The sequence below is a fragment of the Primulina huaijiensis genome, chromosome 2 (genome assembly GCF_012295235.1).
Source record: "Primulina huaijiensis isolate GDHJ02 chromosome 2, ASM1229523v2, whole genome shotgun sequence".
Classification (NCBI taxonomy): Eukaryota; Viridiplantae; Streptophyta; class Magnoliopsida; order Lamiales; family Gesneriaceae; genus Primulina; species Primulina huaijiensis.
The window spans coordinates 30923803-30945545 of NC_133307.1; the positions used below are offsets into that span (position 1 = coordinate 30923803).

Below are 21743 nucleotides of genomic sequence, written 5' to 3' on the forward strand. Positions count from 1 at the left end.
TTTACTCTTTGTATAAAAAAGTTAGAATTATTAATTAATAAAAATATATATCAATTTGTAAATTATATACTTGAATATATTAGAATTTTAAAATATTTATAAGCATATAATAAAAATTTTTTCTCTCTATGTATGTATATTTTGTTATTATAATTATATATTAATAAAACTAGAACTCAATAAATGAATCTTAAAATTTTAATATACTAATAAAAATTTAATATGTAATATTTTTTTATTTATAATCAAATTAAAGTAAAATAAAAAATGAAATCTACTAGAATTGCCTAAATCAAGTGCAAAAACTTTCTGAAATCACACAAATTCAGACAACGACTGAAGTTCACACGTGGTCGGTTTATTTCTAATAGATTTGTCTTTCATAATCTAAAACTTTCACGTTGAACATTTTTCAGTTAATTATCAATGGAACGATGATTAGGCTTATTTCGACCATCAGAAAATAATACTTCTAGGCTCCGTTTGGTACGTGTGATGAGATAAGTAAATGATTAATAATTAGAGTGATTAAAAAATGAGAGATATGGATTAATAGTATGGTGAGATAAATAACATGTTGTTTGGTATGATTTTAAAATGATGGATTAATTTTATAAATTTTATTATAATGACCAAAATGTCTCAAGTGCTAATTAAATATATATTCTTAAAATAATTGGATAGATAATTAAATATTTATAATTATAATGTACATTTATTAAAATTAATTTAAATATATGTATTAGAAATAAATATGTGCGATTTCGGTTATCTATATTGGTAATTTCAGTTTTAGTCATTTAAACTATCAAATTTTTATAATTTTAGTTATTTTTTGTTGGAATTGTTGATATGGCTCCGATAGTACACATCAACGCTATGTTGGAACCATGTAAGCGGTGCAATAGGTGTCACATCAACGTTGCAAAAGAAAAATGAGTAAAGTTGCAAATATGATAAATATAACGAATTAAAACTAAAATCTAACCACATAAAATATCAAAATTAAGAATAAAAAAAATAAAATTGATATAACGTTCCCTATATTTATACGTTTTAAATTAAATTTTAAAAATTTGTTCTGATCCATTGGATTTGTGAGACAAAATCCAAAGCCCACTTACCTCACCGATAAGATGGGCTGGGCTTCGAACAATATCGATCAAAGTCGCAGTAATTAAGTGCGACTTCAGTTTAGTGGAACAGAAATGAAGCCACGCGCACAGCACGCAATCATGCCCTTACTGTGTCAGAATTCCAAAACCTGAAGAAACTGAATATCCTCCACTGCATATAATCCCCAAATGTTCACAAAACCCTAGGTCCAATCCTTACAAATTTTATCCACTACTATACTACACCACACGCCTTTTTAGGTTACTAGGATTTCGGAAAAGATGTTGGGATCAAGCTCAAATTTGTAATTTATCCAATTGTTCGATTATTGAAATGGCGTCGTCGAAGCTTATGGCTTCTTCGGCTTCTGGGAAATCTGATCTTAAGCGGAAGCTGTCCGCGTGCTCTTCTACTTCTGGTGCTATAGATTTTCTTAGAACTGACTGCACCAGCAATTCTCACGATAATTTAGTTCCCTTGGATGGGTTTTTGAGAAATGTATACGGGGAAAGGAATCCGAGTCCTGATCAAGATCATCGCCGTTCTGTTGGTGAGGCAGAGAGTTGTACTGGTACTTTGTTGAATGCAGAGATCACTCTTTTGGATGCTGTTGGAGCTGTGTCTCGGATTAGCGATGGAGAAGAGGAACGGAAGTTGGTGAGGAAAACAGCGGAGGAAGTTTGGAGAGAGATTTTGGCTGGGAAAAAGAGTGGGCAGCAGCCAAAGGAGGAGATGATGACTTTAGAGGATTTTTTGGTGAAAGCTGCGGCAAAGGAGGAGGAGGAGGAGGAGAAGGAGACGGCGGCGGACGTTAAAGAGGAGAAGTTGGGCGGGGAGATATATGCTTACAAGAATTCTGGAGTTTCGGGAATAGGTATAGGGGTAGGATTGGATGTTGGGGGGTTGGGAGGTGGAAGAGGGAGACGGAGTCTGAGCTTGTTGGAGCCCTTGGATAAGGTGGCACAGCAAAGGCAAAGAAGGATGATTAAGAATAGGGAGAGTGCCGCCAGATCAAGGGAGCGGAAGCAGGTAGAATTTTCTTCTTTTCGATTGCTGCTCGTTTTGATTGGTTTGACTTTTGTGTTTGTTTTCTGTTTTTAAATATTTTGGGTGTTGGATTTTTGCGTATATTCAGGCTTATCAAGTTGAATTGGAGTCAATGGCAGTGAAGCTAGAGGAAGAAAATGAGCGGCTGCTTATAGAAAAGGTAACTCAATGGGCTTTTCTTGCATAAATTTCCAGCTCGTGGAGTATCATAATGACATTTTTGTGTCTCTAACTCGTCTTGTTTTTATTCTTGGCTAACAAATTAATTTTCTGGCATTTATGCTTGCTTACTGTGTTTACTGTCCAGCATGGTTTGCTTAGCTTTTATTTGGTCGCAGAAAAACTAAAGCTAAAATGTTCATTTGTCCGCACAGCCCCATGTTTTAGGACCAACCTTCAATCCTAAGGATTTTGAGTATATGCTTTTTAGAAAGTTACACCATCGGCGAGTGAAATGGCATTCGAAGTGTTGATGCCATGACACACCATCAATCTCGTGTACTACAATATTATTCTGGGGAAACTATCAACCATATTTGGCTCTGACTCGGTGGACTGGTGCATCTTGTATTTTTTTATTTAAAACATTCTACATTTATTTGGTATGAAATTACTATATAAAAGATCATCCTTGGCCTTTATGGTACTCTGTTGATTTTTTTTTAAAGAGCTAGTGATTTTCCTGATCAAATGTCTTTCCTATGGATAAAATATGCTCCAAGGACTTGATTCTTAGCAAAACATTCCTGGGAGTACGAATGTTCATTAACCAATCTATATTTTTTAGATAATCAACTTTTTTAGTTTTCTTTTATATTTACTGCTTTTTCAGGGAATCGGGGTTTATCCTTTCACTATTTTTTAGTTAATTGTTATTTGGATTTAAGATAGGTTTGTTAGAAAAGGCTTGTAAAATATACTATTTTCTGCATCTCTTGATATTTTGCGCTGCTGAAATATTTTCATCATGTCAGTGGTCGTCCTTTCATCTCTGTGTTATTTAACAGTAGTATGGCTTTTCTATGTGTCTTGGGATATTTAGTGTCAGTGGCGTTTATTTTTTTACTTCTTTTTGTAAAATTTATTGTAGATCCATATTGTTTGCACTTGCTTCTTTAACTTCGAAAATTTTGTTTCTATGAATTTCCCTGTATCAGGAGAAGCTGACAAAGAAGCGGCTCAAGCAGGTACCAAATTTCTTCTGTAAATATTTCATTGGATATGATAGCTTCCTTATAATTTATTTTACTGAGAACCACGAGATCTATTCTAGATGTTAACTAGATGCACACTCTTTCATATTTACGTGTAATTTCAGAATGGGTTGCATATGATTTAAAATGTGATATAATACTACATTAAATTTTAGCTCTTGCTTTACTGCCATCTCAGGACAATCTAAGTTAAGGTCAAGGGTTTAAGCTATTTGCATGTGGACATTTTGTTTCTCACTTTGGCTTCACATGCAGCGGGCACTCATTTTTAAGTTTGTAATAATTGTCTCTCTTTCAGCTCATGGACAATGTGATCCCAGTAGTAGAGAAGCAAAAACTACCACGTGTATTGCGGAGAGTTCGCTCCATGTCGTGGTAACGATCCATTTCCCTCACTGGACATAAACCTGAACTTGAATGCTGCCTTCCTGACGTCACTATCAAATTAGCAATTTTAGTACAATTCGATACTTCTGGCAATTGTTAAACTCTAAGAGCAGCAGTATTGGTTCTTGCTGTAAAGTGAAATAGCTATAGGATTATATATTTGATCTGTGCATGAAAAATAAGCAGAGACCAAGAAACTCCTTTAAATCTATCAACGTACACACAACGTAAATCTGTTAGTCTCTGTACTAATATGTAGGAAGGGAAGGATCTGAGAGACTGACTTGATGTATTGTTCTTGTATTATTTATACAATGTTTTTTGTGTCTGTATTCATTCATTTGTTACATTTAGCTTTGAAATGAAACCACAACATTTTGGTGGCAGTTAGGGTTACACGAACTTCTGGCCTCCTGCACTGCCATGAGATTCACAACGCCCCAATTCTGTGTCCTGCAACGCAGATACGACACGATATTGATACAAAAGGCTGTGATTTTCAAAAACATTGGATACTACATAATACATTATTTATGGTATTTCAAAAAACTTAAGATTCACAAGAAATAGGTATTACATATGATCAATTTAGGATATTTCACTGGGAAAATATGGTGATCGGTCTTGTTTCTTCATGAGCATGGCTTCGCAGAAAAACAACGGTGGCACCAATGCCACATCAAGAGTTTATATCAACTAAAAGCAAGCAAAAGTCGAGCATTGATAGACGACAACTTGCCTAGCATCATGATATCGGAAAGTTTGTGCTTCTATTATTTCTTTACACAGTGATTTCTTGTTATAGATGAATAACACGTCTTATTCTAGGTAAGTTAGCTCGCGGCAACATCGTTTCTTTTTTCCAAGGAAACCAAGAATCATAAAAAGTCTACGGATTACATTGACTTGTGTATCAGTTATGAGAATTTGCTCGCCCAATTGAGTTAAGACCCTCGACCCTGCCACGCACAATCCTATGGAACACTTCCCTAACCTGGCGTTCCAATGGATCCAATCCCTCCTTCATCGCTTCATACACGACTCCTAAATCTTGTACTCTTTGCCTCACTTCATTTTCCTTTTCCTCACCCAACGGGAACGTGACAGAATCAGTTAACTCATTCATGTTTCTTGCACATTTCTCGATCTCACGAATCTCCTTCAACAATCCACAAGCATTTCTCCTGTCCCGTTTCTTTGATTCATCCAATATTCTCTCGTGGAGAGAGTGAATCGGGATGGCCCAAAGATACTGCCTCACTACAGTAAAATGTGTTTGAAGGCCACGATCTTGACAGGGGATCGAGGCCACAAGAGCCCACATCACAAATAGAAGAACACAGTTCATTGTAAAAACAGCCACATTTAGTCCATTGGTGGATATCACTTCATTCGCCCTCGGAGCCACCAAATTGCTGCCAATGGCTTGCAGCTGCCTAGCGGCAGACCAAGTCCTTGACACGCTCCACGACAATGACCTGAAATGGCCGACCGACCTTTGTTCCCTCTGCGTGTTACCCCGACCAAAAGACCTATTTCTATGAGCTAGAGTCGAGTTAGACTCTTTTTCATCCAGCATTCCAATGGCCAAATCAACTAAAGCCTTCTTTGCACGTCGAAATTGGCCTTCACCAATACCCCTCTGCTTATCTAATGCACATAGAATAATCTGCAACTGTTTCTGCCATTGCCTGATCTGCTCAATCCCATCCCGAATAGCGTTACAAACATCCAAAGCCTTTACACTTCTGTCAAAGAAATCTAAAATGAGTTTATCCATGTGGGGCATGCTCGAATGGCCCTTATTGTTGAAAATAATGATTCTAAATTCCTCTTGGCAACAGATGAATGAGTCTAAAAGCTTCAGAATCCATGGAATCGAGAGAAGATCGTTGGAGTTTGCATCCGATAAATCTTGAAACCGTTCATATACTTTTCTTTGAAAGGCCTCCAATTCAGTTTCTTGAACAGTAGCCTCTTGTGTAGACTCCACGGAATGGACCTGATCACGGCGCCTGCTCCAAATGGAGAAGCCAAAGCTTGAAGATGAAGACGTTTCTGGAAGATATGTACCCACCATCTCTCGGATTAAACAGAAACAGAATTTGAAAAATCAACAAACCTTTTTCTACTTTTGTCAAAAATAGGCTCGGATTTTAAAATTGGGAAATCTTGCAAAGGAGGACAAAAACCTTAGCTGAATCGGAAACAATATACATAATCGGGTATTATTGATAAACCCATAAGAGAAGCCCGAATATTCCGACAAGATACAGAACCAAACTGGCTGAAAATTTGGTAATTCAAGAAACCTAATCCTCTTCTTGTTTTTCCATTAAACTAAAATTTAAACCAAACCCAGATTCAAAACACCCCGAACAATACATTAAAATCATAAGAAACGCATGAAAACAACTTAAAAAGACAGTTTAATTTCAATAACCCTTCTTAACCACAGAAACCACCCGATAACACCATGACATGTCCCAATACTCAAACTTGATGTATGAAAAATAACCCACTCAATTTCTGTAATCAGAATCGGAGAAAAATGAACCCATGCATCAAAAAATATCTCGATGGAGTGGCGTCTGAGAATGGTGGAAATGAGAAAGCATTTAATGGAGCTATCAGGAATTTGGGACCGCGTATTAAGGTTTGTTGGACAAGAAAAGTACCATTTCTGCTCAGAAAGTCTAATCACAGAGTTAAAATTTGTCTTCTAACGCGGGATTTGGAAATAAAGGTGGTTGTAATTAAATAATCAGTTATGAAAAGTAGATTTAAAAGGGAATAAATCCAAAGACAAAAATGGAGGGGGGATGTTTTCTTTACACGCCACAGCCACGGACTGCACACGCATTACTTTATTACTATCGAGTGTGCAATTTATGGCCATGGCTCCGTTTCCCGAACTGATAAGCAACGTATAATTTTTTATGGGACCTAAGATTTTAAGCAACCATCTTAGATATGCATTTAAAATTTACATGCGAAAATACGAAAGAATAACGCTAAAAGGTACAATAAATATATCTTATAACGACATTTACAACAATTATATTGTGTGACTTTGCTATTATATCATGAGATTTTGTTTGAATTAATGACGAAATTTTGATAGATTTTGAATTTATGTATTGAATTTTTTGTACTGTATAAAATTGACGGCAATATTCAAGACATCAGTCTGCTCGACATATGCATCAAATTAATAATTTGACTTTTTTAAAATTTTTAGCATCGCTGATCATATTCAAAGAAAGAAAAATAGTTAGAAGTAAATATTAACTTGTCACATAATAATAACAACTTGTAAAATTATAAATAAAATAAAATAAAAATATTTGCCCACATGGGAAAATAATTGCAGAACAGTCATATATTCTTCCCCTATTATTTTGATTTCACAGAGGTTTGACTATGACAAATTCAAGGTTGACGGAGCAGTTTCAACATGATTAATTAATAAATCATTCATGCTTTTAAAATTTTCTCTCTAGGGTTGCGACTCTTATGAGGGCTGGGTTCCCGCTTCTGCAGGATTGATTCGTATGATCTTTTGATTCATACGTTGGGTTTTCTGTTTCCCTATACAATGGATCCGGAAGATATTGCCCGATTGGTGAACGAAATGAAACTCTCTCGCACAGATCCGCATGAAGTCGTCAATTTGGAGGCAGCAGACGTCCGTTTAGGGGAGGAAAAGCTATCTCGACGGCCTTGTGGCCAAAGTTCTTTCACCGAAGATCATTAATCGGGAAGCTTTTCGACAACAAATGCCTCGTATTCTCCAGACTGAGAGGCGTATGGTTATCGAGACTAAAGGTGAGAATACATTTGTTTTTGAGTTCTTTTCTCTTCGTGACCGGAAAAGGGCTTTGAACGAAGGCCCGTGGAACTTCGCAAGGAATCTGCTGTTGTTTAAGGAACCGACTGGGATGAACAATCCGCGGGCAATGTTGTTTGAGGAAACTAATTTATGGGTTCAACTCCATAATATCCCACTAGCGTTCATGCATGAGAACTTGTTAACAAAGTTTGGCCGGCAGATAGGACATGTCATTGAGGTTGATCGAGGAGAAAATGGGACTTTCTTGGGTCGCTTCGCCAGAATCAGAGTCCGTATCAAATCTCTATACATTTTTAAAAAATAACAAGGACGAAAGCACCAAAACATCCATTTATGGTCAACTCTTGGGCCAGCAAAGCTTGAGAACACAAACAGAAACGTGTTCCAGCGTCGGGATTCTCTTGGCCCACTTGATTCTATTTGCGAATATTCAATCCGGGAAAAGTACAACCCCACGTGGTGGGGTTCGGCTCTACCGTAATTAATTAGAAGGCTTACGCAGTATTATATCTAGATATTTTTAAAACTTATTATCTTGCATTTTTCGCATGTGTATTTTTTTATTTTATTTTTGCACGAGACACAAAAATATTATAATAAAATAAAAAAGGTGGACAAATTAAAGATCCGTAGTAGCTCGATGATTATACAGCTCGAAGTTTTATATCATTATTTTATATATAAAATCTTCATTATTGTATTTTAAAAATTAAATAAAGTTTAAAGCTAAGCTTGATTAAACGTGTCGCCTTGGCTCTAAGATTTGTAGACATGGCAACAAAATATATGCTTTAATTTTATCATAATGACACATCACTTGTCCACATTTATGTAATATTATTTGACATTCTAAGTTTGTAATTAGTGAATCTCCACGGATGGACCTATTGTTAGCAAAGTGACATTTGAACTTGCTCGTAAATTTTAAATCAATTTTATAATTAAATAAACGAGCATTAATATGTTATCATCGATTATTTTTTTATTAAAAAAATATCGAAGAAGAGAATTCCATTTTGGTGACCAAATGGCTTCCATTTAAATACATCTATATATAAGCAACCAGTGTAACGAAACTTCCCAACAGTTTTGTGACACGTTCGTTCCATCAGCATTTCCTCTACAATTTCGCCCGATTCTTCAGTTTCTTCCTGTATTGTCTTTGCCAGGTGATAAATTTTTGTAGCCATTTGTTTATTTATTCTATAATTAATTGCTAAACTTGATCAAATGTTGTGTGTATTCCCTCATTTTTTTACTGATCTGAAGCAGCTACGGTGATGGTTGGGACTGGAGTAGATATTGAAGCACCAATGGCGTTTGACGGAGCTTTGGGGTACGAAAAATCTGCGGATCTCTTGGGCGTGGAGTCGTTTGATCTGTCGGCGGTGGTAGCGGAGCAAGTGCCACCGGTGGTGGATTCGAGTACACATGATGATGGAGAGAAAAAGAGAGAGATAGTTTTAGGGAAGAACGTGCACACCACGTGCTTGGAGGTGACAGAGCCCGACGCTGACGATGAATCGACGGGGGATAAGGAGGCGTATATGGCCAGCATATTGGCCAGATACCGCAAAACGCTCGTCGAAAGGACCAAGCACCATTTAGGTATTTGAGACGCATGTCTATCTGCGGAAACTTTTGCAACCATTTACATAAGTTGAAACTGCAGATGTCGATTGAAACTGCAGAAGTCGAAGCGATTACCATTGCACTAGTGGTTAAAATAAAGTTTTGACGCCTAAATTAAACTGGATTTAGTGTGGACTATTGTCTAATTTGGGACGACAGTGCCGAAACACCAGAGAGATTTGTTGCACTTTGGTTCTTGATTTCTTTAGGTGTCATGGAATGTCTTTACAATTTTTTGTTTTATTTTTTGACAGCTCTTAGCTGCTGGTAATATGTTTTGCTGGAGTTTCTTATGAAAGCTTCCCCAGTCACTTGACACCATCTTAATCCATGGTTCTTATCGTCTCTTAATTTGTTTCTTTTCCGACAGGATATCCTTATAATTTGGACTTTGATTATGGTGCTCTTAGTCAGTTACAGCACTTTTCTATTAACAACCTTGGAGATCCGTTCATTGAAAGCAACTATGGTGTGCACTCAAGACAGTTCGAAATTGGTGTTTTGGATTGGTTTGCCCGTTTATGGGAGATTGAAAAAGATGATTATTGGGGATATATCACTAATTGTGGAACTGAGGGCAATCTTCACGGCATCCTTCTAGGGTGGGTGTCTCTGGTCTGTCTTTGAGGTTCTAACTACTATTTACAGAGGTTTCTTTACAGATTTGGTCCAATTATCTATCTGGTTATTCACATGTTTCCGGACATTGAGCAACTAGTTTTACGATCACAGTTCATCGCTAAGAGGGATGATATTATTAAATCAATATGCTAATACATGTGTTAATTAATTGTTTCATAAACTATTCTGAAAAGTGTTTTTGAGAAAAAAAATGTTTGCTCAAAAAGCTAAACTAATATATGCTTACGAAAAATGTCATTTTCCCCTGCTTAGTTATACATCTGGGCTAAATAATTTTTTCTAATTATTTTAATTTTTTCAACTGTGGTTGTAAATATTAAAATTTGTAATTTACAAAAATAAATTGTTAAAATAGAAGTTTGTTTGATTCAAATTATAATTCTAAGCGATTATTTGCAAGAATCTGGTCTCGATTCTGACTTTTGAACGAAAGATTATTAACAGTGTTTGTTTAAGTGTCAATTTGCGTGGCTTTCTATGTTGGCAATAACTTGAACATGGCCTTTGCTGTTTTCGGTTTTGCCCAAGTGGTGTTCGCCTGGAAAGCTTTAAGGTCCGTACTTCGTAATAAGTAGATCATTCTTTATTCCATTGTACAGGAGGGAAGTGTTTCCTGATGGAATTTTGTATGCATCGAAAGAATCACACTACTCTGTGTTCAAAGCAGCAAGAATGTACAGAATGGAATCTGTGAAAGTCGGGACTCTGTTAACGGGGGAAATAGACTGTAATGATTTTAAAACTAAGCTACTTCCAAACAAGGATAAACCAGCAATCATTAATGTCAACATAGGTAATTTCTTCTCTCTTTTCTGCCTCCAAGTCTGATACTCACTAATGTTTGTTCACTATGTGAAGTGAGATTGTGTTTCCTTAAACTGTAAATATGGCTAAACATTGTTGAGTTATATCCCTGTTTTGATACGATATCTGCATTGCAGGAACTACTGTTAAGGGGGCTGTTGACGACCTTGATCTGGTTATACAGACCCTTGAAGAATGTGGGTTTTCACATGATAGATTCTATATCCATTGTGATGGCGCTCTTTTTGGGCTCATGATGCCATTTGTCAAAAAGGTTTGCTCATTGTACTTGCTCAGCTTCATTGTTATTTGTGCATTACAATACTAGTGGATGTGATTATTTATGCTGCACATCATTTCCGACATTGATCCTCCAAAAGCACGCAGCTGTAGGATCAAATATGTGCTCTGATTAGTGCTTGGGGAACAATTTTTGCCATGAAATATAGCCCTGTAAAATAGTTATTGGAGAATTAAAACCTAGTGCTTTATTTAAGAAACTCTAGGACTAGGAGTTAGAGATGAAAAGTGTCACATCATTGACTGTTGTCATTTCGAATGCCGGTAAAAGGAGAGTAGACAAAACCTAAGAGCCGACTTCTTGTCACACATCTGAGGACCATGGGGATGCAATTTTTTAGGGTGCACCGGCATTTTATTTATTTTGTTCATTTCGTTCAAGTTTGTTTAGGAATTTGGTTTACCATTCTTCTCTCTCTTAGTTCTTCGGGTCTTATTGTAGGCACCCAAGGTTACATTCAAGAAGCCCATTGGCAGTGTCAGTGTATCTGGCCACAAGTTTGTGGGATGCCCCATGCCTTGTGGTGTGCAGCTCACAAGGCTTCGACACATAAACGTCCTTTCAAGGAACGTAGAGTATCTCGCCTCAAGAGATGCAACAATCATGGGCAGCCGTAATGGCCATGCACCAATCTTTCTCTGGTACACCCTGAACAGAAAAGGCTACAAAGGGTTCCAAAAGGAAGTACAAAAATGCTTGAGAAACGCTCATTACTTGAAAGACCGCCTCATCGGAGCTGGCATTAGTGCAATGCTCAATGAACTGAGCAGCACTGTGGTGTTTGAACGACCTCGAGATGAGGAATTTGTTCGTCGTTGGCAACTTGCCTGCGAGGGAAATATGGCCCACGCAATTGTGATGCCTAATGTCACACTTGAGAAGCTGGATTACTTTCTTAATGAATTATTTCAAGGTCGATCGCTTTGGTACTGTGACGAGAAAGTTCAGCCCCCCTGTCTTGCTGCAGATATAGGGTGTGACAACTGCTGCTGCGTTCTTCACAAATAATCAGTTTTCTAGGTCTTCTAGATGATTATCATGTCTATTTTTGCTCCTGGAGAACTCTGTCATGTTTTTTGTTTTGTAAGACACTGTTTTGTTCGCTACAACTAATTTCTTAAATCATTTGTTGAAGTGCCTCACTCTTGCGATATAGTCAAGTATTTGATACAATATGAAATAAAATTTGTTACCTGAGCCAAGCAAATCCAGGGGATATAGGAAGTCAATCCAGGTGCGTAGACGTTGATTCTGTGAACTCTAATAAAAATGGTGGATGGTCGCTTATATCGTGAACAAATAGTAGAGGCGTCGGGGGGTACTCGGCGATAATCCCTTGATGCACAAGCAAGCGCTACCCCAAACCAAATCGAATAAGAAAACTCTTTTGAGAGCAAATGAGAAGTTACTTCATTTAGAGATGAATGATCTATTTATAGATTTTCTAGGATGGAGAAATGAGACTTCCGCTTAATGAATCCTAATTTTGGGCTCAATAACTTATGACGTAGGTTTCTAATGACTTTTATACAAGAACTCCAATTAATTTAATGAATATTTATTTAAAATGTTATAACTCAACATAAGCGGCAGGATATCTGATCTAGGTACGTAGACGTGGCTCCTGCAAATTTACCAAAAATGGTGAATCGCCAGTTCATTATCTACGAGTGCATTTGATGAAGAGTTGAATTCAAAGTAATTCTTTGTTTTTTGATATCATTATTTTCCTAACTGTTCTGGATTAGTTTCTTAAAGAAAGATTTGCCTTGCTTCATGCTCTTTTTTAGCCCGGACATGTCACTCCGTTTTGCTCTATTAGCAGCTTGATACAGTATGGCTGGTGGAGAGGATATTCAACCCCTTGTTTTTGATAATGGTACTGGAATGGTCAAGGTATGCTCTTGATAATTGAATCATATGGGATGAGCGATGGTATTGATGTTGCGTGATGTATAGTCAGCTGATAAGATTGAAATTTGAACATAACTCAACCTCAAAAGTTAGTTCAAGTGGTGGATTGTCCAAATATATATGTGCAATTCTCAGAAACTCTATCCAACCAATATAAGACATCTTATCACACACCAGTAAGGAGACATTAACCGGTGGCCCGGTCCAACACATAACGGGTGATACTATGTCAAGATTGGGATGACATGGAGAAGATTTGGCACCACATGTTCTACAATGAGCTCCGTGTTGCTCCCGAAGAGCACCTCTGTTCTGCTCACAGAAGCACCTCTTAATCCCAAGGCAAACAGAAAGAAAATGACTCAAATCATGTTTGAGACCTTCCATGTGCCTGCCATGTATGTCGGTATCAAGGCTGTCCTTTCACTTCCACTAGTGGCCGTACAACTGGTATGTAGTCGATGGATCCTTGCAACAATGTGACTACGTGGAGTGTGCCGAATTTGCTCATCTGCTAAAAGGTACTTTCTCATGTGATGGGGTGAGCCACACTGTTCCTATTTATGAGGGGTATGCACTCCCACATGCTATTCTACGGTTGGATCCACATTCCAACATGTGACTCTTTATTTTTTCTTAAAGCTCGTCATATTCACATTCCGTCTTGTGTTGCCTTCAATCGGCCGAAGATATCTAAAAATGTGAAAAAGCAAGTTTGTATATATGGATATACGTGTGTGTATTCTTGGTAATATGATATCGCTGATATTTTTTATTTGTGCAGATGAAGATCTCGAAGGGCGAGTATGATGATGAATCTGGTCTCGCAGTCGTTCACAACAAGTGTTTTTAAGCTTGTGAGTCATTTGTTAGCAGAAAAATATGGCATTCTTTAAACATATTGGTTGTGTTCTTTTTTTTTTCGTTTCAGGGACCGCACTTCTCAGTAGATACGATACATACATATGGTATTCGATCAAAGCGTGGGTTGGCTTGCAGTCCGTGAAAATTATTTGTGAGGTCTTTCTTTGTGCTGGTTCTGTTTGGCAGTATGCTATTTTTTTTCCTTTAAAAAAAATGAGTGTAACCGAGAGCCATGTATATTTGTCTGGCACGATTAATGTAGATTTAGAGATCTATGCTATATATTAATAATAATATTGGAATGGAATGGATTTGTAGCAGTTGCTCTGTTCTTCACGAACTCATTACATCATGGGTATCCTTTATTCGTATAACTTAACGGGGCTCTCTTCCACGGGAGACGGAATAAGATGCAACTTATTAGATAGGAAAACCAAAATTTCCCTGCTAGTACAGAACATTTGAGTGAATTGAATAGGAAAAAGAAACAGTTTAATCAAAAGCAGAGGTAGCTAACTACAAGTCCAGACCTTTAAAATAAGTATCAACGCCCTAGCCAGTTATCGAAAGAACTTCCTAATTAATGGCCATCGACGGCCAAAAATATGTATATTACACTCATTTCTTGGAAGTTTCAATAATAAATTCAACTGAATCTGTTTTCTCAAATCCTAAATGCTACAACACAACAGATCAAACAATCTAGTTTGCATCTCACATGTAAAGCCGCAAGGGGACCAATCAACAATGATTAGTGAAATCATTAATATAGAAACTAATAGACACAACTCATACGATACTAGGTGCATCATTGTCCCAGTTGCAAACAGCACGTCTCCAACGTGTTCTAATGCAATCCACCAAGGGTGCATGTTGAGGCTTGGATACTTCAATTGAGACCTCCTTCCCACCTTCATTTTTCACCGATTCAGTGGACACTTGCACATCCGCCAAAAATTCCTCTGGTGTCCACCTCGGAGGAACTGAGACGCTCAATTTCGTTAATCTTGGTCTTTGAATAGGATTCTCACTTCCAAGTGATGCTAGGGAACCATTACCAATTGATTTTGCAATCCCATTAAAATGGTAGAGATCAAAGACTTTCTTACCCATCAAACCAGTTGAATCCTTGACCCCTCCTAAACTCTTGTCTAAGTCCAGAAGTGACAGCCAGAATTCGCTCCATACGATGAAACCAGTGCTGCAGAGATGCTCAACCTTATCGGGTGGAAGGTTAATGCAGGTTTCCTCAGTGACATGATGGAAGCCTTCAACACTAATGAACCCACCACCTCCACTCTGATCTTGGGCATCAAAAGCCCTCCGAATCTGTGTTTCTCTATGCTCAAATTCATTCTCCTCCTGGACTTTCGTGTCTAGAGCAAACAAGACTGTGTAGTGGGATTCACTTCCAATAACCCATATCGGCCACTTAGGGCATTTCAGATACTGGCCAACCTTGCAAAAATTAAGGGACTCTAGCAGGGTGAGGAACCCGACTTCCACTGTTGTTGAGATACCTTTTACAAACATGCCACTGCCTAAGTCCATCTTCCCATCAAACACATTAGCGACGGCACTTCCAGAAAGTAAAAGGTTGACGATTTCCTATTTGAGAAAGAACATGTTAGATGCGAACTGTTCCAGTAACCATGCAAAACCACCACGATTATCCGACAGAAATGAAATTATCATCAATCTGAGGTCACCTGAGATGCATGCCCAAATGGGGCAGTGACTAACGGTTGACCCGGGTCATCCCTGTCTTCTTGAACATTGTCCTGATGGGAAAACAGGTATTGCATACATTAACTTACACCATTAACAAATTAGAAGGGCAAACAAAGAATACATGCAGTGATTTGAATAAGAATATTAAGGCACATTGGGTGTTGATTTTGAAACGTAGTTTAGATTAGTATACAAGTTATCAGAAGCCTTCATTTCTTCCACGACCAATGGAAGGAGATGATTTTGAGCGATCAAATAGAGTTCAACATAAAGACAAAGTAGGAGAAAACATCTAGTAATCAAAAATTGGTAAACAAACCTATTTTCTTCATGTTGAGAAGCGGAAGTCCTATTATTAATAGGTGTTACCAAGTAAAGTGAATATATACCAATATTTTGTTAATATTTAGCAAAGTTACCTCTAACTTGAAAGGATATTGAAAAGAAAGGGGCAATGTCCGAAAAAAGGAAAAGGAAAAAGAAAAAGATACAAAGGGGCAAAATAATAGTCACTTCCTTAAAAGGTTCAGCTAGCATCCGAATTCCAATTATTGTTCGTTGGTTGAGAACAGTTTCAGCACATTATTTATCTTTAAGGTCAAATTTATATCACTGGTCAATGAGGTACCATTATTCCTCGGTTATAGATTTTGTGAAAAAGCATGACTTAACATGAGAAAGAATAGCATACCAGTCCTCTGGAGAGCAAGGCAGCTATTAAAAAGAGCAATGCTCCCATACGACTTCGAAAAATAGGAAGCATTGCTTCAAGTTTTTGAAATGCACTCAACTGTGAAGTGCAGGTGTTGATTCTCAAAACCTTCAGCAAATCAGAACCAGATTCAAAAGAAAGACCTTCAAGTGCTTTTGCCAATACCTGTGCAGCAAGTTACAAACAAATTGAGAGAAAGAATCATGTATTGGTCGATGGTAGATATCCTACAAAATTCTCACCAAGCGTACCACTTAAATAACTTAAATGGCGACTTCATTATCAATAAAATATTTCACATAAAGGAGCAGTCACAAAGGTTTTAGTGCAATAAAATGCCATAAAAACTGTGACAAAAGTAAATGCAGTCTGAATTTACCTCATCCTTAGACCCATCGATGGACTCAACAGTATCACCGTCAAGAATATCCAGAGATGCTATCACCACTCTTTCATTACTTCCACACAGAAAGAGTATCTCACTCATACTCCTCACCACAGCTCTGTCCAAAAAATATAGAAAAACTTACTTTCGTAACAACAAAGATTTATAATCAGTAAAAAGAATCAAAATCCAAAAATTAATTAGCATTGGTTTCTACCAAAAAAAATTTAAAAGACCAAATAAAAATAACAGATGCCCCACCTCTTCTCAATCAAGAAAACATTAGTTACAAATAATTTCAGAGTATGGTGATTTAAAATTTTAACTATCGGTTAGTATAATATGTAAAACTTGAATTCAGGGTACAATGCACTAACTACACTATAATGCTCGAATATCAGGGAAAAAAATTATACTTTCTTTATCAGAAGTCACTATGATAATTCAACTAAAACCAAATCACTCTCTATTCTCTTCTTTCATCAGAGTTTTGATGCCTTTGTCCTGGTTAGCTTTAAAGCTGTGTGAAGAAAAAGATCCAACAATTTGAACAGGAAAATAATATATGTAAAAATAAGGATCCTTTACGTCTATTTGTAACCTTCTATCTAGAAGCCAGCGGTTTATTCGGTTATTTTATACATAGACATATGAATTCATTAACTCTTTATCTTTTCTTTGCTCCTATCTAAAAGTTTCAGCAATTGAGACTAAAGCAGCACCAAGCAACACCATTAAGAAATAATTAAGAGGACTTCATTACCTTGATCTGTTTTCCTCTGTGAGATGATGAAAAATATCTGCGGCAACAGAGTCATTTTGTGTAACTCTTCTCGCGGTCATATCCGCGTGCAAGCTCGGAATATTACCTGATTCCTCAGGAGAAAATAGAAGATATTTGAGTACAAAAGCCTGCAGAGAGAAGAGATTATATTGTAAGGAGAGCATTATACTGTGAGATGCAGACATGAATCAGGTAAAAAGTGGAATTTTTCTTCTGCGTGTAGCACAAATGTAACGACCACTGATATACAACAATAATAACAAGTCGAATTTGAATTTGACAACTTCTGTATCCGGAAACTCAGAAGACTTTAGAAGCATCCTAAAACCCAAAACAAGAACTAGTGAGTTCATTATTGATCAAGACTAACGACGTGTTGATAGTAGAAACCAATGTTGGTGATTCAGTTATCCTTCTCTCCAATTTGTTTACTGTCCTTACACTTGGATTATATTTAATCTGATTTCCCAATTTCTACCCATACACACTTCACTTTGTCAAAGATGCACATTTTTTCTTTGTTCATGACCAATTTACTGCGAAAAACTTTTAGCACATGTCCCTAGACACACATAAACACATGGAAAAGGAAAACTATCCTATAAGCGTTAACATTTTGACACTAAATAGAGCTAATTAATCCAACTTTTCCATAGCATTTACTCCACATAAGCGACCATGAAATGAAGTTGCGTTGATTTTCAATCCTCAAACTACTAGTAGCATTGCTACTCACTTCTAAGGAATTTAGCTCACACATAACTCAATTTTTTTTTCTAACAACATAAAAGAGGAAAAACATTATGTAAAATGAACTAGCACCCATTATGAACTGCAAGAATCCACGAACGAGGACACCATAATGTTTAGTGAAACATTTTGTGAAAAATTACATGAGAAAATTGAATTAAAATTTTCATTCACGAGGACTTCATGCTAGAACTAAGATCAAGACCATGGGTAAAGAACAAGAAAATCATGTATATGTTATTCCGGAGAAAAATATAATTTCTTGGAAAAATCATTGTAAATAACATTTTCAGGTCTTCACGTGCTTAACCGACTAGTTGGCTAATACTTAATTCTTTCCATCAGTCCATAATCCATATGACTGGGGAATATGCCAAAAGAGATGGCATTACAAAGACTTAAAATTTTAAAAAAAAGTTACATGAACATCCTAAACTAAAGGCGCTCTCCAGTAAAACGATTTTTTATTATTTTTCAAGTTACTGTTTGATGACATATGAAATTGTAGTGCGGAATGATAGTTCCGCAAAAGATATCAAATTACATTTCCACGTCAAGTTAAAATGTACGATCAAAATGGACAAAACTGACCGATTTACTCATAGCTGGCAAAATACATGGAAGGAGCCAATAATTTCACACTAAGAAGCTCATACGATGCGTAGTGTCATTGAGAAAAATGATGACCATATTTTAGGCTTTTAGCTGGTCAAGTTATCACGCCTGATCAATGTAAGGTGTTGAGAATTAACAATACATAGTTGAAGTCGAAACTTACTCCATTCCTTTCAAAAAGAAAACGAAAGTTACTATATATGCTATATGTTAAGCACAACGTAAATCCAAAATATTAACATCTGACAACAAAAAGTTCAACTCAAGCGAACCACGAGATAAAAGGACATTTTAAAGCTAGAACAACCACCACACACTTCTGTTCTAGCTTTTCCACGAGTCTGTTAATTATCTATGCGTATACACGTTCGATCGGGAAACATCGTAACGGATAACATCAAGACGAGCTATGAACAATAGAATTTTGGTCAAAAGCTCGCCAATGAAATAATAATTACGAGCATTTTACAAAAAAGAATAACTTCTATGTAAAGTTGATGATCCTAAAATCGTATTGGCATCTGAAAGACAGAGTGTTAACATATAAGTTTCCAACAAACAACAAATACAACCCGATATCTTTCTTTGGTAGTAGCACAGTTAAATAAAAAGGAGCTAGCGAAGTAAATAAATATAACATTGAGCTACAATACCTCCCCCAGAGTTTAGATGCTAGAGGTTTTTTTGGCTCTTTCTATATTTTTTTTGTTCTAACAATTTAACAAAGAACAAGGCGGGGCAGAATTGCGGACAAAAGATCCAAAAGTCTAAAACAAAATTACATAAAAGAACCTTCTAGGTTCAAGTCATACTAGCAATGTCAAATTAGAAATAGCATTGTTACTTGTACAGCTGCTAACACGCCACATGGCCCACCCTCATGCTGCACTAATCCCATAGATGTTTCTGGATCAGGACTAAACCTGCAGAGGGAGTTTTTGTTCCAAAGCATTAGAAAAAGTATATGGACAAGCTCAATTTTTTTCCCAATGAGCAATCGAAGTACTAAGGTCAACTCACAAGGAGAATTGTCTGCTTTAAAAATAAATAAAATTCAACAAAAACATAGTGCAACATAGGTATGCTCATGAAAATTGAATTAGCAAAATATTTGAGACCAAAAGACCATGATACTAAAAATGGCCATCAAATATATATTAAATGTGTCGTACTAAAATTTACCATTTCCAAGTTCCTGACATCTATATATTGAGATTCTTAAAGTTCTTTGAGCCTCACGTATGGGTGTATGGTTCCAAACATAATGTAGAGTCAAGACTGAACAGCAATACAAAATCTGAATGGCCTTGAAGAAAATCAGGCATTTGCAACATTAGTTTCTTTTAAAGTGAAAGAAATGAATTTGATAAAATTAAACCCATAAATTCAAAATGTTTGTTAAAGGTGGACAAAATTCCAATTTTTCAGTACATGATTTTCTTAAATCGCCAGTACATGAAATTCTGAACTATGCCATGTGTCCCACATTTAAGAAAAGAACACTTGACAAAAAGTTGCCTGAACAAAATAACAATATAATCATACAATCCTTCGGACTATGGTGGAAAACAAACTAGAAATCGACTACAAAAAAATTTGACCTTGAACTCAGTCGAGCTCAAAATAAAGGAGCTCGAGCTTGAGGTCTTTAGACCTCAGCTTACAAGTTGGCTTATGAGTTCAGATTGCATTGTCAAAATTTGTTTAAGAGCATTTTCGCAAGTTTAGATCATTAAAGCCTGAGTTCTAACATGCTAACTTGAATTCAGCCAACTAAACTCATCATATACCCTGTTTCAAACATAATAAAAAAATTTACTAGAAAAACTTTGCACAAAAGTTCTATTTTCAGCATATTAACTATTGCATAACATAGCAAAAGCCAAAAGCACAGGTGGGAGATTAATAAAAAAGGATGTCATCAATGCGATTTTTTTATGTCATCATTGATCGAAAAAAGTTCAGAAAGCTTCGAAGTATATTCTTATTTAAGACTCACATGCTAAATGCTCTTACCTCTTCAAATTCAAGACAAATCAAAAAAGGATTCCAGCATTACCATCTTGAATACAGGTGTGAGATGCATAATGATAACAAGAAACTACGGCACCAACCGTTAATAAACCCAATAAACATATAAATATAATACCCCATCATCGTCAACTGAGTGACCAAGATACATTAAATGTCACTGAGAGACAACTTCATCGTGTTTCCATCAACCTATAAAACCTCATTCAAAGTCAATCTACGATTTCTACAATTTCTAATTTCTAATCACATTAAGTTCAATTCGTTTATTCAAACAATTTTACCTAATTCCCTGATTGCTCCACTGCGCAAGCACATCTTTACTAACTCTGTTCCCAAAAATCATCGAGAAGAGCTTATTAGCCTCATCTCCCGATAACAAAGCCCCAAGACTTTCACTTTTCACTTCTGCTTTCTCCAAGTTGATACCCTTGCCTTTCTTCTCAGCTTCTAAACCCCTAATTTCCACATCCTTCACCTTCCCCACATTCTTCACAGCACTCGTCGACATCTGCTTCTCCGCAGCATTCTTAGCTGCTGCCATCCGCTTCTCCGCAGCAGCAGCCATCAATTCCCGCTGCAACATTCGATTCTTTACCTCAGGCGATTCCTCCGAAGGTGCCGCCTCGCTACCAACAGGTGTATTCTCCATCGGCTTGCTCCTCTTTGGCTCCGGTGGCTCGTTCTGTTGCATGCTGAGTCTCAATGCCATCTTCAAATCCTCCTCCTCTTGATCCGCCATTTACATATATACAGATTGAATTACAAAAATCAATCTTCAACATGAAAATCAGATTCGCATTCGAGATTAAACGTCAAAAATCGAGTAACTAGGGTTTCAAATTCAATCCGAGGAATTTATGTCCAATTGACTAAAATTAATCCAATCACCAAAAATTATTCTCGAAGATTCACCAAATGGCAAAAGTAATTTAATATAATATATATATATATATATAAA

The 21743-nt window shown here is 36.7% G+C and overlaps 4 protein-coding genes and 1 long non-coding RNA gene across 9 annotated transcripts; 3 read left to right on the top strand and 2 right to left on the bottom strand.

Moving 5' to 3' along the window:
• Window positions 1–1214: 1214 nt before the first annotated feature.
• On the top strand, window positions 1215–4100 carry LOC140971599 (G-box-binding factor 4-like). 3 transcript variants are annotated; one of them, XR_012174341.1, is made up of 4 exons: window positions 1215–2145; window positions 2252–2323; window positions 2502–3350; window positions 3676–4100. XR_012174341.1 is itself a non-coding variant. In XM_073433940.1 (4 exons), the coding sequence occupies exons 1-4, from the start codon at window positions 1450–1452 to the stop codon at window positions 3754–3756; spliced, it is 879 nt and encodes a 292-aa protein (XP_073290041.1). In that variant the 5' UTR covers window positions 1217–1449; the 3' UTR covers window positions 3757–4100. The 3 variants fall into 3 exon arrangements, 1 of the variants encoding a protein (XP_073290041.1); XR_012174340.1 differs by having other exon boundaries at window positions 2551–3350; XM_073433940.1 differs by having other exon boundaries at window positions 1217–2145; window positions 3321–3350.
• A 417-nt stretch (window positions 4101–4517) lies between these two features.
• LOC140971598 (protein BYPASS1-LIKE-like) lies at window positions 4518–6507 on the bottom strand. Its single transcript, XM_073433939.1, has one exon. The coding sequence runs from the start codon at window positions 5842–5844 to the stop codon at window positions 4678–4680; it is 1167 nt and encodes a 388-aa protein (XP_073290040.1). The 5' UTR covers window positions 5845–6507; the 3' UTR covers window positions 4518–4677.
• A 2132-nt stretch (window positions 6508–8639) lies between these two features.
• LOC140971596 (serine decarboxylase-like) lies at window positions 8640–12130 on the top strand. 3 transcript variants are annotated; one of them, XM_073433934.1, is made up of 6 exons: window positions 8640–8786; window positions 8890–9225; window positions 9620–9851; window positions 10491–10684; window positions 10833–10969; window positions 11438–12130. In XM_073433934.1, the coding sequence occupies exons 2-6, from the start codon at window positions 8898–8900 to the stop codon at window positions 12002–12004; spliced, it is 1458 nt and encodes a 485-aa protein (XP_073290035.1). In that variant the 5' UTR covers window positions 8640–8786; window positions 8890–8897; the 3' UTR covers window positions 12005–12130. The 3 variants fall into 3 exon arrangements, with proteins under 3 accessions (XP_073290035.1, XP_073290036.1, XP_073290037.1); XM_073433935.1 differs by having other exon boundaries at window positions 8670–8786; window positions 8887–9225; XM_073433936.1 differs by having other exon boundaries at window positions 8696–8770; window positions 8887–9225.
• A 526-nt stretch (window positions 12131–12656) lies between these two features.
• On the top strand, window positions 12657–14094 carry LOC140971600 (uncharacterized). Its single transcript, XR_012174342.1, has 2 exons — window positions 12657–13611; window positions 13695–14094. It is a non-coding gene; the product is annotated as an uncharacterized lncRNA (long non-coding RNA).
• A 189-nt stretch (window positions 14095–14283) lies between these two features.
• LOC140971597 (uncharacterized) lies at window positions 14284–21716 on the bottom strand. Its single transcript, XM_073433938.1, has 7 exons — window positions 21067–21716; window positions 19596–19674; window positions 17366–17514; window positions 16597–16720; window positions 16197–16382; window positions 15484–15555; window positions 14284–15382 (listed from the first exon to the last, which is right to left on the bottom strand). Exons 1-7 carry the CDS (start codon window positions 21522–21524, stop codon window positions 14564–14566), a joined length of 1887 nt encoding a protein of 628 aa, XP_073290039.1. The 5' UTR covers window positions 21525–21716; the 3' UTR covers window positions 14284–14563.
• Between the last annotated feature and the right edge of the window lie 27 nt (window positions 21717–21743).